Source organism: Mytilus trossulus, chromosome 6, assembly GCF_036588685.1.
Source record: "Mytilus trossulus isolate FHL-02 chromosome 6, PNRI_Mtr1.1.1.hap1, whole genome shotgun sequence".
Classification (NCBI taxonomy): domain Eukaryota; kingdom Metazoa; phylum Mollusca; class Bivalvia; order Mytilida; family Mytilidae; genus Mytilus; species Mytilus trossulus.
In genome coordinates, this window is record NC_086378.1 from 22,308,590 (window position 1) to 22,326,381 (window position 17,792).

Here is a 17,792-nt window from a genome sequence, read left to right on the forward strand (position 1 = left end):
GAAACAACGTACCTAAATTGTACAGTTCGTAAAATAGATCAGGCAACATGCTTGTATCTCTCCAACAGTCTTATGAATTATAATAACTCATTTTTAGAATGACTTTTTATAAGTATTTCATCTTGTTTTTGTAAGAAATCCTCTTATGACTTTTACTATTGTCAAATCTGATCCTAAGTGATAATTAATCCTTATTTTGTATAAATGTGTTATTATCAAATGGGTTGATTCAATCATCACACTTTGTGGGGGATTATCTCCCCTCTGAGAACTACAAAATCTTAAATGTCAATAATCATAAGCAAAGGCAGCATATCTAAGACAAATATAAAAACTTCTTTATCACGTCATTAGTCAATTAACTATCTACAGTTTTGTTTTTCAAAAGTACTAATGAATAGACTAGACATTTATAAAAACGTCATCAGTTCCAAAACAATCTATTTGTGAAATACAAATACGTCTTTAACAATAAAAATATGGAAAAAATGTTTATATGCAATCAAAAACATCAGTACAAAACAATTATTTTGAAATAAAAACCAGTCAACAATAATTTTTTAGTTTTTTTTTTCAAAATAAAAAAAAACAATAGAACAAAACAATCAAGTTATAAACAAATCTTTAACGATAAAATATGAAAAAAATATTTTCAAATTGAATCAAGAATCTCAAAATTTACAAAAATCATTTATCATGTCAAATCTCAAAGTAGTAAAATTTACTTCTTCATAAAATTAATAACAACCAAGTTAAAAATTGACTGATATGTCTCAAAATTTGCTATAAAAATACAACACAGAGGTTTAATTTACAAGCCAAAACCATTTTAGATCACTTTCAGTTATGATAGCTAATGTTATAAAATTATATGTCCCTAGTTTATGGATAATAAAAACCTACTAAATATAACTGATATATCTATGGTAACATTTTATAACAGAAAATAAATATGAAACCTCCTTACAATTCATTAACTGTGACACATCTACTTAACACATATTCATCAGAATTCTTATTAAATATCCATATTTACCCTAATTTATCCATTAGTAGGGGGGAAAACTTCATCAGATAAATAATATTCGGACATTCTACATCCTAATCTATGAAAATGGAAGTTTTTAATAAATACAAATTAAAAAGATTTGACAATGTTAAGTGACTGGTACAATGTCCTAAGAGATAATTTAATATAATTTATTGAACTTTATTTTTTTTCTGGGCCTCCCAGCTACAGAATAAATTTATAAGAGCTGGACAATTTGTCAACTTCCATCTGACACTAACAATACTTGTCACCCAGATGTCATTTGAATTATCGAAATAACATTTTAATTTTCAACAAATTGGCAAAACATTTTAATTCTACTGTATTTTTTCACAAATTATTTTGTTTTCTGGGTAAATATGTTCTCAGTTTGCAAGTTGCATCCTAATTTTAATCGTATGGACAATGTCCGTTTTCTGGGTAAAAAGTTCAATGGATCAAAACCGACATTTCCGTCAATTCTGTTTCACAGTTTGGACATTCCATCGCCTTCCTGGCATTTCCGAAACACGAAGAAATAGGTTTAAATGCTGTAACTGTGATACAGATTTCTACCAAGAGTTTGGAGTTTAAAACGTTTCAATTCATACTAATACATGTTTAATTGTCTCTAAAGTAAAGGGACACAAGATAACAAAAAATTCACAAAACAATTAATAAATTATATGTAACTTATAATACATCTTTAATTCAACAGGCCTTACGCAGGAAAAGTATGATCAATAGTTGAAAATTATACAAATTTCTAAAAATTTGCAGCACCTAATTTTTTTCAGCAATGCATAAGAATACTATACATCAAGCCTTACTTTGACCTGTAATTGTTTTCTATATACCCATTGTGACTTTGATGGAGAGTTGTCTTTTAATATTGGCACTAATACTTCATCTTCTTATTTCTATGTAAAGAAGATCTATCAGCTGTAGGTACAATAAGTGATTTGTTTCCAACTGTACTTACATATTTCTGAAAGATTCAACGTGGTAAACAAGATTGCTACGAATACTCTACGAATACTATTAAAATAGATATATTTATGAAAGGTTGGAAACATTTGAAGTTGCTATCAATATTGTTATTCAAAATTGACAGACAGTAAAATTATTGATGTAAAGACAGATTTATCCATGGTTAGGAGAGCATTCAGACTTTAAAAGACAATGAAACTGCCTCATTTTTCAAGACCCACATGCCAACTATCAAAAATCGGTGGAGAAACTAATATCACAGAAGCATGTTGGAGAACGAAACTTATACATCATCTTTTTATTCCTGTAGATCGTTTCCAGCGAATGATATCTACATCTGGAATATTGCTGACTTGACAAAATTATGAGCTATACATGTGTTAGGTATATACAATGACATATGCCAGACAGGGGGAGTGAAGCATGCTTCCATTACCCGTACATTAAAAAACATTATAAACTTCGCCACTGATCACTATTATTTTGTAACTATCAAGGTAATTAATATCACTTGAAAATTTATAAAAAATATAAACGGAAGCAACGTCACACGTGCAATGTCAGATTAAAAGGAACTTGCTAGGAAATTGGCAACCATTTCCATACTAAGATCTGTGAGTAGCCATGCAACTAAAAGAAAAAGTATTCTAACTTAAATCATCAACTTTTATTAAAAGGCCAGCATTTTAATTTTTTTTTTATTGGGAAAAGAATGAAAATTTATTATAAGTAAAATAAGAAGTATTACAGGGAGGCTGAAGATATGAAAATCTAGGATTATATCCATTGTGGGCTTAACAGTATAAAGATAATCCTAGCACAGTATAAATGTACATTAATGAAATGGCTAAATAACTGCTATGTTGTATTTGCTCAATCTTATTTGTGTGAGGTAATACAAAAGCATAGAGAAAAAGTTTCAAAAAAAGATTTTTAAGGTGTTACCCTAGCTATTGGTATAAAAAATCTTTTATCTTATATTATTTTCACAACTACCAGAATACTTTTAGATATGAGAACTTTTCTTTCATCAGAGCTTGTCACTCATGAAATGAAGTGTTTGATAATTTAATTGCCTCTATTGTGTCACTGTTACTCAACCACTTAAAAGATGAGTGATTTATTTTAATATTTGGCACCTTATTGTTTGTTTACTAAATTATAGATAATAAATTTCTTTAAAAATTACAAATTACCCCTTAAAAAAATCCCTTTGAAAAGACCTCATATTCAATTACTGCTATGAACTAATTATCAGTAGTTAAGAAAAACAATCAATAATAAAGGTAAAAAAAAGTTATCTTAAAATTGATTTTTGTAAAGTATCTGAGATTCAGAGGTCAATTATGACTGTTAGTCCCTTATCAGAGTTAGGTCAAGACAAATAACAGTTTTGTAACATATAAAATCAATCTGTAAACAACATTGTCATTTCTGCATCAATGAATCTAGTTTATAAGGTTGTCAATACTATTTTTTATCCATCATAGGACAGATATTTTTGCAAATTCATTGTTGTTCAGGTTTCTTTTTGTTGCTTTTTGTATCCATTTAAGCTAGACTACAGGTACTTAACAAATGAATTTCAGGTGCCATAGTTTGTGAAACACAAAACACAGTAAGTCAGAAACTGGGTGCTTAAGTACAAGAAAAGAAAAAGACAAGATATAAAAGTTAGATAAATAATATCCAGTGCCAGGATTTATAAAATGCAATGAAATACAGAGAAAACACAAAACACATCAAGGTAGAAATTGGGTACTTAGGTATAAAGAAAAGAAAAAGACTAGATATTAAAGTAATAAGATGTGGTACGCTTGCCAATGAGACATATCCCCAACAGAGACCAAATGACTAAGAAGTTGACACTTAAGGTCACTGTTCAACATTCAATACTGCAAAGCAAACTATAAAAGGCCAAGAAATGACAAAAGTAATAAAATTGAACAAGAAAAATAATGGTCTGATTTATGTACAAAACAATATGATATACTGCAACACAATACAACCACTTTTCACTTGTTTACCACTTGTTTATATGAGCTAAAATGCTGATAGTGAAATCTGTAATCAGTCAAGTTGCATCCATTTTCATAGTATTGTAATGGTTCTTACTGGCATCTAAATAAATTTTGTATTACTGTTCTTTGAGTTTTTGCATATCATATTCTCCTTCAACAATGAGCAAAACTCAAATTGCAAGCAAGCTATAACAGGCCAAGAAATGACATTTATGATTAAATCAAACAAGAAAACTAATAGCCAGATTTAAGTGCAACTTTCATAATATTGTAATGGGTCTCAATTTTCTTTAGAAACCAAGTGAATATTTTCCAATTGTTTTTGCCAGATTCTTCTGACACCCAATATATGGAAAGCTGCACACATAGTTGCATATCTGATAGGTTTACATATTGACCCACAATTGCAGATAAAAACTGAGAGAGGACCATTAAATAAGGTAGATAAGCTTTACATACAAGCAGAATAACAGTTTTATGACCATGTTCTTTGCTGGGGATTAAACAACATCAAGCAGTGTTTACTAGTCAAATATCATCATAAACAACCATTACTGTTTTATTTACAATTTATACTATCTGATTCATTTTTGAGTAATACTGATTAAATGGTACTTTGTACTGCAACGCACATACTTATTTACACTACTGGAACACATGGTATAATACTAGAATCAGAAACTCTGTAGAAAATCTGAAGTTGCATAATGTTGTGAGGGTGTCAATATGGGTAAATGTGTCATTCTTCTGAGATGGTTGAATCAAAGTAACCACATTGACAGGGGCTGTTCATGTGAAATATATGGTGGTAGAAATAGGACATATGTCTTTGATACATGACCACAAGCCTCATAGTTGTGGCTTCCATTTGTTAGCTTAGACGTGGCCAATGTGTGCTCTTGAGCATTAAACCAACATTAATCAATTTATAACTGGTAGAAATTCAAATCAAAATTAATAAAATTAGTACATAGATCCAAGTCTTCTCTCAGGAACCATGACTGATATGATTTATGGGGAAGCTTTTAATACCATCTACCACCAGTGGATGGTCAATTACTTCTGGGGGGTCATCATCCACAGCTGGTTCCTTAAGAAATACTGACATAACCAAGAAAAGACTGGGCAACCAGTTTGCATGATATGGGTGCAGCAACGTTTAATCATTTTATTTCAGCAAATATGTTTACTGTATTTCTGCTTCATTGATATTTTTCAAGACTTGATGAACTTTATAAAGAAATAAACAGAAAACTGGCATTAAACAAAGCTGTCAAAAGAGAACTTTCTGGAAGCCAAATCTTATGCAGAGCATGTTATAGCCAACTGCAAAGTTTCAAATATATAGATTTTAGCAAGATCTGATATAAAGTGGTGAAAGATTAACATTAGCAGAAAATGAATTGTTGTATAGATAAATGCTTTGTTATCTAAACAAATTTATAAAATTTCACAATACATGTACGGTAGGCCACCATCTATGCAAAATAAAAACAATTGACATTATCTCTCAATTTTTGTGAAATATTATGTCTAGTCATTATGTTTATACTTTTCAAGAAGTTTTATGAATGAACTTTGCAATAGAGATACACAAATTAAATGCAAACAGCTGTGTCTTATGGCTCTTGAGTGTAATATTGTGTATTTACATACAAACGACCATATAATGCCAGGTATAGGTGATAATTAACAGAAAATTAATGTCTTCTCTTGTCATGTTCTAATTTGGTTATTAATTATAGGTATAACACATAAAGCTATTTATTATGCAGGTGATATGCATCAGATACACATCCTCTCCTGTGGGGAGCCCCTGTAAAGTTGCTAGGTACCTGTTCTCTATCAATCTGTGCTATTTACTGTTATCTTTTCCACATCTTTTTATGAATGAAGATAATTTGGAGGGACAATGTCAAAACAATTTTCGTTAACCACTGACATTGAAGAGTTATAAAGTCAGTGGTTAATTTCGTACCACTTTTGAGTCAAAACAAAACAAACGGCTTTTAATTTTAATAAAAGATTACTTCAATGAGGATATGACTAATACAAGGCTTACATGAAAAGCAATCACAAAATTGCTCTCCTTTATATTCTCATTTCAAAAGCCTTGTCATAAAAAATCTTTTGTTTTTAAAATTCTAAAATTCATTAACATATAGTAATTATAAACATCAGGAAACGTTGCTATTCACGTCAGGGAAGTAAATAACAATAGACTTTAAATATCACTTAAAACAAAAAAGAGCCAAGCCTATCCCAATATTAGCGTCAGTTTTAAGTATAAATAGACTTTAAGGCAATTTTAAAACAATATAAACAATGATCATCATTTTTTTTTGTATATGTGTCACAGACAAATTCTAATTAAGATAATTAAATAAAAGTTGTAGGAGTATTCATTAATTACATATGGTATCATTTATTTACTTACAAACAATTATTACAACATTAATGCTATTCATTAATTGTACTTTTCAATTATGCAATTTTGTTTACATACTTAGCGTGCACAATTTAGTCATATTTACAAATCTATTTTTCTGACTGATATCACTACATAACATATTATAATCTCTTTGATTTACCAGATAAAAGTAATTCCCTCCTCTCTTCATAAACTTCAATAAAATGTTTTTGAACATAAAGAAAAAAAAAGAAAAAAAATACCCTTATTTCCATATATATTTAATTATAGAAATCCAAACCCTCAAAACAAATAGTATAAGAGAGACAACTCTTACAAAATGTGAATTTACAGTCAAATCATAATATTTCCAATCTGTACAAAAATTGTTACAGGTTTTATTTTCCAAAATCACTGACTACCAAACAAAAGTCATCATATTTTTTTTTAATATTTGAATAAGTTTAAACTAGTAATTTTTTGTGGCCCTTTTAAATCTTGCTGTTTGGTGTGAGCCAAGGCTCTGTGTAATATATAATAGTTTTCCTTTACAAATTGTGACTTGGATTAAGAGTTGTCTCATTAGAACTCATACCACATCTTCATATATCTCTATATGCATAAATTGCATAGCAAAAAATAGACTGACTATTTAATAATCAAATAGACTACTAAAAATAGTTAATGAACGTTTCAAGGATACATCTTTTAAGGAGTGCAAGAAAGAAAATAATATGTCAACAATTAAAATACAAGAAGTCAGTCACATAAACATACTTTAAGCATGCTTAGAATACGTAAGTTCTATCAGGTCATAGTAGGTTGATATATAGAGGACCTGATCCTAGGCCACGATGACATTAATGTATCTGTGTCTTAAATTAAAATAAAGTAGGTGTTAAAAATGTTTTCAAAGTTGTATAAATGTTCTCCACCTTACGATCAGAATATCAGAAATGTATCGTACGACTTTTGTCATGTAAAATGTAAATACGTTTTGTAAAATTGTATATTACAGAATTATAATGAAAAGAATTGAAGGTCCCAAAAAGGGGCATCAGCAGCAAACATTTGAAATGTTCATATAATTCTATAAGAGTTTCAAAGAAATGTGTGCTTTTAATACAGCAATCAAACTTGACCATCTGTTATGAGGAATTTTATACTTTATGCCCATGTTTTAATTGAAAAACCATAGTAGAAATCACTTTCCTTACGAAAACCTCTTCTTAACCCACATAAATGACTAAGATCGTGATGGATTTAGTGTATTAATTAAAGATTGACAAGTTTGATTGTCTTGGTATAAGGCATCACCTTGTTAAAATATCACCCCATATAGGTAAACCTACGATCAATCTGTCATAGTTACCAGTTCATATTGTCTTATATCTTACTATTTATGGAGTGTAAAACTACAAAAGTTTACAAACATTAATTAAAACACAACAACTTAATGAATTTTATGAATGAGTTTTATGACCTGTTATGAACATTGTAAATAAAAACAGCTTTACATGGCATAATAAAGTAGCGTGGACTCTGCTTGAGGGGAAATTTAACTTTGTTTTCATCAGACATCAGCTGACATCACATGAGCACAGCAAGGACTGCAGATAATTGAATAATCTAAGTCCTAGCAGAATTTCTAGTTTTAAATACTTAAACACGTCCCTATCCCCACCTGCAACAAATTTGTTTAGAGATCTAATATTCCATCCCAACAAGCTCGATAGCAATAAAACACAAACTTCATCTGTAAGCAATACCATTACACAGAAATAAACAAAACCAAAAGTCCAAGGCCAAATTATGTCTTTAATGTAAACCAACATAAGGCAAAATGGTAACTAGATCTGAAATTACCTATGATACAACTATCTTACATACTAAAATCATCTCAACATCTAAAGCACATTTGAAACAGCAATTTTATTTCAATTACCAAAGACCACAAGAGATGCAATTCTGTTAAAAAAAAAGACCAACAAACAAGATTTTGATATTTGTCAGACACAAAAGTGGTATCACTATTGCTATGACATTATATAAAGTCCCCACGCTGTCCTTAAAAGGGGCAAAAAAATAGTCTAGAACAGTAGACTTGGAAAAAACAAAATGGCAGCCATAACAAGCATGATGAAATATGAGTATATTAAATTAACAGTGAATGATATTGATAGTTCAATGTATTTACTACTAGAATATGAATCACTAAACTCATTATTCAAGATGTCTCAATTAAAATCATTTTGTACATGCAATAACACATGATGACCAACACTCTTAGTAAATATACAAAATAGTCATTTTACTACAATATGCCAATCTTAATGTATTCATAATATCAAATTTGAATTTGAACAGCCTCAATACACTATAACAGGTTTCATTATTCAATAGCAGTCATACTTAGTAATAAGAATAAACTGACCAGTCTTTTTCAAGGGTCAGAAATCTGTCCACATAATTGCAGGATAAGTACTTTCATGATTACACATACCATCGTCATGATCATTGAACAAAACTGAACAAACTGAGGAGCAACGACAATGGTAAGAACTCAGCCCTATAAGTATGTCTACTTTCAAGCTTACACATACTATCATCATACAATCTGAACAAACTGAGTAGCAACGAAGACGGTAAGAACTCAGCCCTATAAGTATGTCTACTTTCAAGCTTACACATACTATCATCTGACAATCTGAACAAAAAGACAGAACATGTATTTGGTCAATGGCAAGAATTCAGTCCATATTGTAGCACAATTATACTTATCATCTACAGACAAATCAAAAATCATTGATGATACTTCCTCAAGGGAAAGAACTCTCTCCAAACTGTCACATAATGACTACTTACGAATTATACATACCAATACCAAACAAATTGGGTTTAAACAATGGAAGGAACTCTGTCAACACTGTAATGACTACTTACCATCATCAGACAAATCTGAACAGATTGATGAAACTTTGTCAAGGGCAGGAACTCTGTACAAAGTTACTACAAACTGCTTTGTAATGACTACTTACCATCATCAGACAAATCTGAACAGATTGATGAAACTTTGTCAAGGGCAGGAACTCTGTACAAAGTTACTACAAACTGCTTTGTATAAACTACATACCATCATCAGACAGATCAGAACAGATTGATGAAACTTTGTCAAGGGCAGGAACTCTTTCAACACTGCTTTGTAATGACTACTTACCATCATCAGACAAATCTGAACAGATTGATGGAACTATAAATGTCAAGGGCAGGAACTCTGTCAACACTACTATGTGATTATTACTTACCATCATCAGACAAGTCTGAACAGATTGATGGAACTTTGTCAAGGGAAGGAACTCTGTCAACACTGCTGCATGATGACATACGATCAAAGCTGCCTGGAGAGGGAACCTGATGGTCATCAAAACTATCCTGCCTGCAAAGTCTTCCTCTGTATACCTCCTCCAAACTGTCTTGTCGTGACGAGCCATGGCTGTCAATGCTGTCTTGTCTGCAGAAATTGTACCGATCTTCGATCACAACTGTCAGCTGGGGGTTGTAATGAACCTGCAATATTAAGAAAGAGATAGAATTAAAGATAGCCAGTTTCATATGAATAACTGCAATCATTACTTCAGGATGAACTAAGGCAATTCATATTATGGTTATTTAGATTTTTATTGTATGTTATCTATCATTGTGCATGTAGTTTTGTCTCTTTCATCTGTCTTTTCATTCACTCTAACTGTATTCAAAATTATATAGAACCCATGTTTAAGTATTTTTCCATGTTGAGTTCAAGATTCACCAACTAAAAGCCATCTTTAATTTCAGACATGGTCATCAGAAAATCTGGACAAAAACAATCATTGGAAATGTTCTGACAATGTTTATGCCATGAGAAAGTCTACATGGGTCCTTAGATCTGAATAAGAGAGGTAAATTCAAATGGGACCCAATTAATCTACCAGTAATTTATTATCAAAAGTAGTGGTGTAAAAGCAGAGAAAATGATCACTAAAATTATTAGTGTTATTCCATATGTTCTTCTTCAGAATGAACTGCATGAACATCCATGAAATATTTGCAACTGGACATGATGCAACTTTCAATCTGGATAAGTGATTAATGGCTTATGCTAAATTGATTCAATTTGGTTGGTTGACAAAAAAATCTGGTATGATTATCAGACTTTCTATTTCACCACAGCTTTTTGTCCTTACATTTTGTTTCAACAACCACAGTGATTTTAAAGGACGATTTTTGATCTTGAGGTTAAAAACTTTGATTGATGTATAACAATCAATCAAAAACTTTGCGCGCTGTGACCTACAAGGCACTGGTACTACATGTACCTACAACTGCAGTGCCATATGACCCACACGGCACTGGTACTACATGTACACACAACAGCAAGTTTATCGTTATTAATTAGTAGGTTCTCTAAAGGATACAGGTCAAGTGAGAGTTCGTTCGTTTAAGTCCAATCACAATTAACAAGCAACAAAGTACTTCAACAATATCAATTTTATGGCAAAGTTTCAAACAAATAGGTTTGTTCTAAATAAATAGTCTTTATAATTGGCGATAATGTCATGCAACTTTCCGACTCAGGTAAAATTCAGGGGTAGATAACTATTGATTACTGTAGATTAATTGTAGTATAATTACTTGGTCTACAACATTAATTGCCATTTTCCATTAGACTGCTATTTCTGTCAACAGATTGATTTTACACTGGTCTTTAAGATATAAAAATCAATCACGTTTTATTAACTTGAAAACATTATTCTGTGGTCTAAAAGAATACTCAAGTAAACACACCATTTACTGATTTGTTTTTTTCATAAAAGAAAATCGTGATTGCTTAATTGAGAAGTTGTTAAGTGATACATTCAAAGGTAAATTGACCAGAGATTTTTTTTTATTTTTCTATTGACGAAGTCATCTCTGTTTATTTTCAATAACTGCAGCATTATATGTAACAAATGACTTGGACATTTCATCATTTCTAAATAACTGTACACCAGCCAGCTTGATACAAACTTGAGAAGGGGAATATAACTGCTCAAAGAAATCAAGTCAGTTGGTAAAAGGGGGGACCACTGTTGTACACCAGCCAGCTTGATACAAACTGGAGAAGGGGAATATAAATAACTACTCATAGAAATCAAGTCAGTTGGTAAAAGGGGGGACCACTGTTGTACACCAGCCAGCTTGATACAAACTTGAGAAGGGGATTATAAATAACTGCTCATAGAAATCAAGTCAGTTGGTAAAAGGGGGGACCACTGTTGTACACCAGCCAGCTTGATACAAACTGGAGAAGGGGAATATAAATAACTGCTCATAGAAATCAAGGCAGTTGGTAAAAGGGTGGCCACTATTGTACACCAGCCAGCTTGATACAAACTTGAGAAGGGGAATATAAATAACTGCTCATAGAAATCAAGGCAGTTGGTAAAAGGGGGAACCACTGTTGTACACCAGCCAGCTTGATACAAACTTGAGAAGGGGAATATAAATAACTGCTCATAGAAATCAAGGCAGTTGGTAAAAGGGGGAACCACTGTTGTACACCAGCCAGCTTGATACAAACTGGAGAAGGGGAATATAAATAACTGCTCATAGAAATCAAGGCAGTTGGTAAAAGGGGGAACCACTGTTGTACACCAGCCAGCTTGATACAAACTTGAGAAGGGGAATATAAATAACTGCTCATAGAAATCAAGGCAGTTGGTAAAAGGGGGAACCACTGTTGTACACCAGCCAGCTTAATACAAACTGGAGAAGGGGAATATAAATAACTGCTCATAGAAATCAAGGCAGTTGGTAAAAGGGGGAACCACTGTTGTACACCAGCCAGCTTGATACAAACTTGAGAAGGGGAATATAAATAACTGCTCATAGAAATCAAGGCAGTTGGTAAAAGGGGGAACCACTGTTGTACACCAGCCAGCTTGATACAAACTGGAGAAGGGGAATATAAATAACTGCTCATAGAAATCAAGGCAGTTGGTAAAAGGGGGAACCACTGTTGTACACCAGCCAGCTTGATACAAACTTGAGAAGGGGAATATAAATAACTGCTCATAGAAATCAAGGCAGTTGGTAAAAGGGGGAACCACTGTTGTACACCAGCCAGCTTGATACAAACTTGAGAAGGGGAATATAAATAACTGCTCATAGAAATCAAGGCAGTTGGTAAAAGGGGGAACCACTGTTGTACACCAGCCAGCTTGATACAAACTTGAGAAGGGGAATATAAATAACTGCTCATAGAAATCAAGGCAGTTGGTAAAAGGGGGAACCACTGTTGTACACCAGCCAGCTTGATACAAACTTGAGAAGGGGAATATAAATAACTGCTCATAGTAATCAAGGCAGTTGGTAAAAGGGGGAACCACTGTTGTACACCAGCCAGCTTGATACAAACTGGAGAAGGGGAATATAAATAACTGCTCATAGAAATCAAGGCAGTTGGTAAAAGGGGGAACCACTGTTGTACACCAGCCAGCTTGATACAAACTTGAGAAGGGGAATATAAATAACTGCTCATAGAAATCAAGGCAGTTGGTAAAAGGGGGAACCACTGTTGTACACCAGCCAGCTTGATACAAACTTGAGAAGGGGAATATAAATAACTGCTCATAGAAATCAAGTCAGTTGGTAAAAGGGGGGACCACTGTTGTACACCAGCCAGCTTGATACAAACTGGAGAAGGGGAATATAAATAACTGCTCATAGAAATCAAGTCAGTTGGTAAAAGGGGGGACCGCTGTTGTACACCAGCCAGCTTGATACAAACTGGAGAAGGGGAATATAAATAACTGCTCATAGAAATCAAGGCAGTTGGTAAAAGGGGGGACCACTGTTGTACACCAGCCAGCTTGATACAAACTTGAGAAGGGGAATATAAATAACTGCTCATAGAAATCAAGGCAGTTGGTAAAAGGGTGGACCAGTGTTGTTACTAATGTCTAGTACTCAAAATGAACAGCCAAAGTATATAACATAAAGGAAGATTGATTGATTGATTAGTGTTTAATGTCACTTTAAAAGGAAATGCCTATACCAAGTCAGGAATATGGCAGTTGTTTTCCATTCGTTTGATGTGGTTGAGCTTTTGTCATTTTGACATTTGTCGAGTATCTTCCATTATATATATTCCTTTTACATGATACTAAGCTTTAAGGTACAAAAAACTAAGATATCTAAACCAAAACTTCCAATACAGGGATTAATGAAGGGACGGATGTAGAGACCGGAAAACAATATAACCCTTGGACAAAAATTAATCAACAACAATTTACTGCAATGAACTTAAATAAAAAAGATTAGACAGAAAATTCAGAACACACCTCATTTTAATATAACAAAAAGATTTACTACAACAGAATCCCTCCCCCTCCCCTTAAAAAAAACTACCATAAGGGATACATGGTATAACCCACTTTCAACTAAAAGTGTGTCTCTAGTACTTTTGAAATTTATACAGACTATTAAAAATATCTATTTATTGTGAGTTATGATTATCATGTATACTTGTTTGACATAGAGATAACTATAATTCATCTTTTGTCATTCAACGCAGTTGTAACATATGCAAAATATACGTAAACCACTTTCATACTTTTTAGGGAATTTCCCTTCCTGATTGACAATTTCAGACATGTATGCAAGACCAGATAATAAAATTCTGCAGTGGACTCAACATTGTCACTACTACGACCCTGTAATTATACCTCAAATGACTTATTCTAATTATACCTTAAATGACTTATTCGGTTAAGAGGAAGAAAATCGACTATCGACAGATGTGTTAAAGGTGTTATAATTAATGGCCATAACACGTTCAGGTGTCACTTTGGGGCATAGTCTGTACATATATGTAAATTTATACCAAAAATTGACATGTCTAATCAACCTTTAATATAATTGGAAGTCAAAGTCATAATCTGTCAGGCTTTTTTTGGCTCAAATTCATTTAAATATATTTAAACATTTGTTTGTGTGGGCAGCTATTGAAACCATCACAACATCTAAAGACCTGTTTACACAATCAAAGGCTTCAAAAAGTTTTTCAACAGTTTTCTATGACAAGTTTTTTATCCTGAATTATTAGACTGAGAAACGAGTTTTTGCATTGATTTTTATGTTGATTTCTGCAAGGGGAAATAACATAATTTTCTGATAAGGGATCAGAGGAGGTTCTCCGAGGGACAGTCAGAAATTTTCTAAAATTGTTTCCACTTTAATTTTTCCGTTTTGTTTCACTGAAAGAACTGCTTTTTTTCGTCATCAGAAAGGCCATTTTTATATTTTGTCAAATAAAATACAAAATCCCATTATGTTGTCTAAAAAAAATTCTCTCGGAGGTTCCTAGGTACTGCATGTAACCACAAATTTTAACACACATTTAATTTTATTAAATTCAGATTGCTAATTTGAATTCAAACCAAAATTTGTGTCATCTGCATTTGCAGGACCATAGATGTGTAAGGGGGAATCAAGTGGTAAGTTATAATAACCTCTTAGTATACATTTTTATCACAAAGATCAACCAATTTAAAACTAGGAAATAAACTTTCAAAAGAAAAAGATCATACAATGTGAACCTGACAATATATAATCAAGTGTGATAATCTGATATCTTGAAGACATTGACTTGTGTGTATCATCAGATGGATTATCAATGGTAGATGATAGATATATGCCTCGGGACAGTTGACCTCAAATTATAGTTCTGTCATCACAATGGTATACCTTTGTTTGCTTTGGTTTTTGTGGTTTAACAATAAACTAGAAAGCATGGTTTACCTTTGTGTAAAACCTCTTGTGTAAATATAACAAAAATAAAACTGTCAGTCATCCCCATGTCACTTTCTTGCTCACAAATTTAATTGATTCATTGTGACCTACTTAGGATTCCTATTTTTGCTATTTCATTCTAAAAGAAAAAGCTGGGTGATCTAATTAACTAATTTAATTATACCCCTTGACTCATTACGAGAGGACTCTTGTAGTATACATACACAACATGAGCATAAAAGAAAATTGAAGACGCTGGGCCATTTAGATGCAATTGTAAAAGAAATGTTTTTTGGGAGAATGTTTTTTTTTTTTATATTTGATAATGTGTAGAGGAAAAAAAACCTAAATTCTATTCTGTTAATAATAAGTAAACTCCTTGACTCCTTGAGAGACCACTCTTGAATTCTAGCTACACAACATGAGGAAAAAAAGAAGCTTGAAGACACATACATGTACAGTAGAAGAAAATTGTTTAATTATGAGAATTAATCCACTGTTTTTGCAATCATTTTTAGAGCAACAACAAAACTGTATTTATGATTTATCATGATAATATTAATCACATATTGTATCTCATAAATATGTGAAGTTTTAATTTATGACCTGGAGAAATACATGAAATATAAATTACATGGCTAGTGTAGATTGTGACTGAATGAAGCTTTTACCATATCCAGGAGTATAGAGTTTTTTGTGTTTTTTTTACTTGTCCATTTAATCAAGTAATTACACCAAAAACTTTTACTTATAAACCATTTCTACTTCAATTGCATATAAACAACTACTTATTAAGACTATCATTTATAAGAGAAATGGCTACTGGCTTCAAATATCTTACACTTATGAACATTTCAAAGCTTAATGTCCTGTTGTTAATGTTTCATTGCTCAGACCTTTTAGTTTCCTCCTAAATTTCATGTAGCAGGCCAAATGTGAATTCTTAGCAAAGTTTTTTTATTTTTTATATAATTGACAGAAAAAGCTGACGACCATGGCATGAAGTAATAAGCCTGCTATCAGCTTCATAAGAAAAACACTGCATACATGTACATGGATATGGTTCTCTTATGGCTTATAATTATTCAGCAATACCTTACATACAACAAAACTTTTCATGGAAAATGAATCTACAGAATATTTTTGGCTGCAAATGAATCATAAGTGTATGTAGCAAAAGAAAATATGGGCAAAAATACGCAAATCAAGAAAGTTTCTTCTTGTAGATATAAATAAGACAATATTAAGTTATAATTTTGATAAGGCCTCTCATTGATCTCAATTTGTATGTCCCACCGTATAACATTTCAAACTTTTTCTCCAAAATACTTTTCTTATATCGATTCGTCAAAAATTGCAACTTTGATGCGCAAATTGAATTTAGAAAAGAGGAAGGATCACTTTAAATATGACATGGCATTACATATAAATATTATTGATAAGAAAGTTTCCTTGTTCTGTCAATCTTTTGTATCATATACATGTATTATTAGTATATTAGCATAAATATTTGGTTAATTTAATAGTTACATTGAGTACTAGTCCCATATAGAAACTAAAAATAAAGTGCATGTAAACAGGGACCTTCTATACTAACAAATACTAATAAAGTAAGTATAGAAAGTCCCTGATGTAAATAGATGTCATTATATTATTTTCTTAATATTAATCAGAAATACTTGCTTTTGGAATCCTTGGTGGCCTTTTCTTCTGTTTGGTGGTTTCATTTGGGAAAAATTCAATATCATCCAAGACATAATTATCATAAGAAACTGTTTGGAACTCCATCTCACTGTAAACAAAAAAATAAAACTTTTTATCTACTGAAAAATAAAGCAATTAGTCTAGACTAATTACCCAATCATACAAAAATCATTCTTACCTGAGGCACTTTTTCCACTCTGGAACAAGTTTCACAGGAGCTAAACTTCCACAAAAACTTCAGTCAATCGTTTAAATTATGCAAACTTGAATTATTTCCACCGACAGAAACTTGTTAAGAAGTATACCGTTAGATATTATTCTCAGAGTTTCTGACCCAGTTTCTAGCTTAGTATTCACCGATTCATTAACAAATCACCTGTCAAATAATTTTGTGTCGCGCATTTTGATTGGCTAATGTTATAATGTTTTTCTCAATGGAACAAGAGGTCCACTGATATACTTTCGCTTAACTAATGATATTACATACACGTTGCCGATAAAACGGTGGTTTTCTTTTGGTGTAACAGTAATTTGCATCATCAAATATTAGGTTGCTATAAGGACGTATCGTCAGTTAATATCCACGGTAGTAACAAATTGAATTTAGATCTTGTTTTTAAAACACGACAAATTATTTTTTTATTTTTACTATTGTAGGTCTTGTATATGTTAGCCGCTCGGCTGGTATGGAGATTGTTTAAATTTTTACTATTACTAAAGTTTATAGAAAAAAGAGGACCAAACAAATATGAGTCGAAAAACAGACAGCGTTTTTTTTTTTTGGGGGGGGGGGACTCGGGGGAAAAACATTGGTAAATTGCTTTAT

The 17,792-nt window shown here is 32.0% G+C and overlaps 1 protein-coding gene across 2 annotated transcripts in view; it reads right to left on the reverse strand.

Moving 5' to 3' along the window:
• LOC134720929 (transforming protein p54/c-ets-1-like) overlaps nt 1-17,354 on the reverse strand; it is a 36,983-nt gene extending 19,629 nt beyond the window's left edge. Inside the window, exons 1-3 of one of the 2 annotated variants that reach the window (XM_063583505.1) lie at nt 17,145-17,354; nt 16,946-17,054; nt 9,757-10,018 (exon numbers count right to left, since the gene is read on the reverse strand). In XM_063583505.1, coding sequence (XP_063439575.1) covers nt 9,757-10,018; nt 16,946-17,050 — 367 coding nt within the window. In that variant the 5' untranslated portion in view covers nt 17,051-17,054; nt 17,145-17,354. Of the gene's footprint in view, nt 1-12; nt 96-9,756; nt 10,019-16,945; nt 17,055-17,144 lie in introns of those variants that run through there. The other variant, XM_063583508.1, reaches the window with a different exon arrangement.
• Nucleotides 17,355-17,792: the final 438 nt, after the last annotated feature.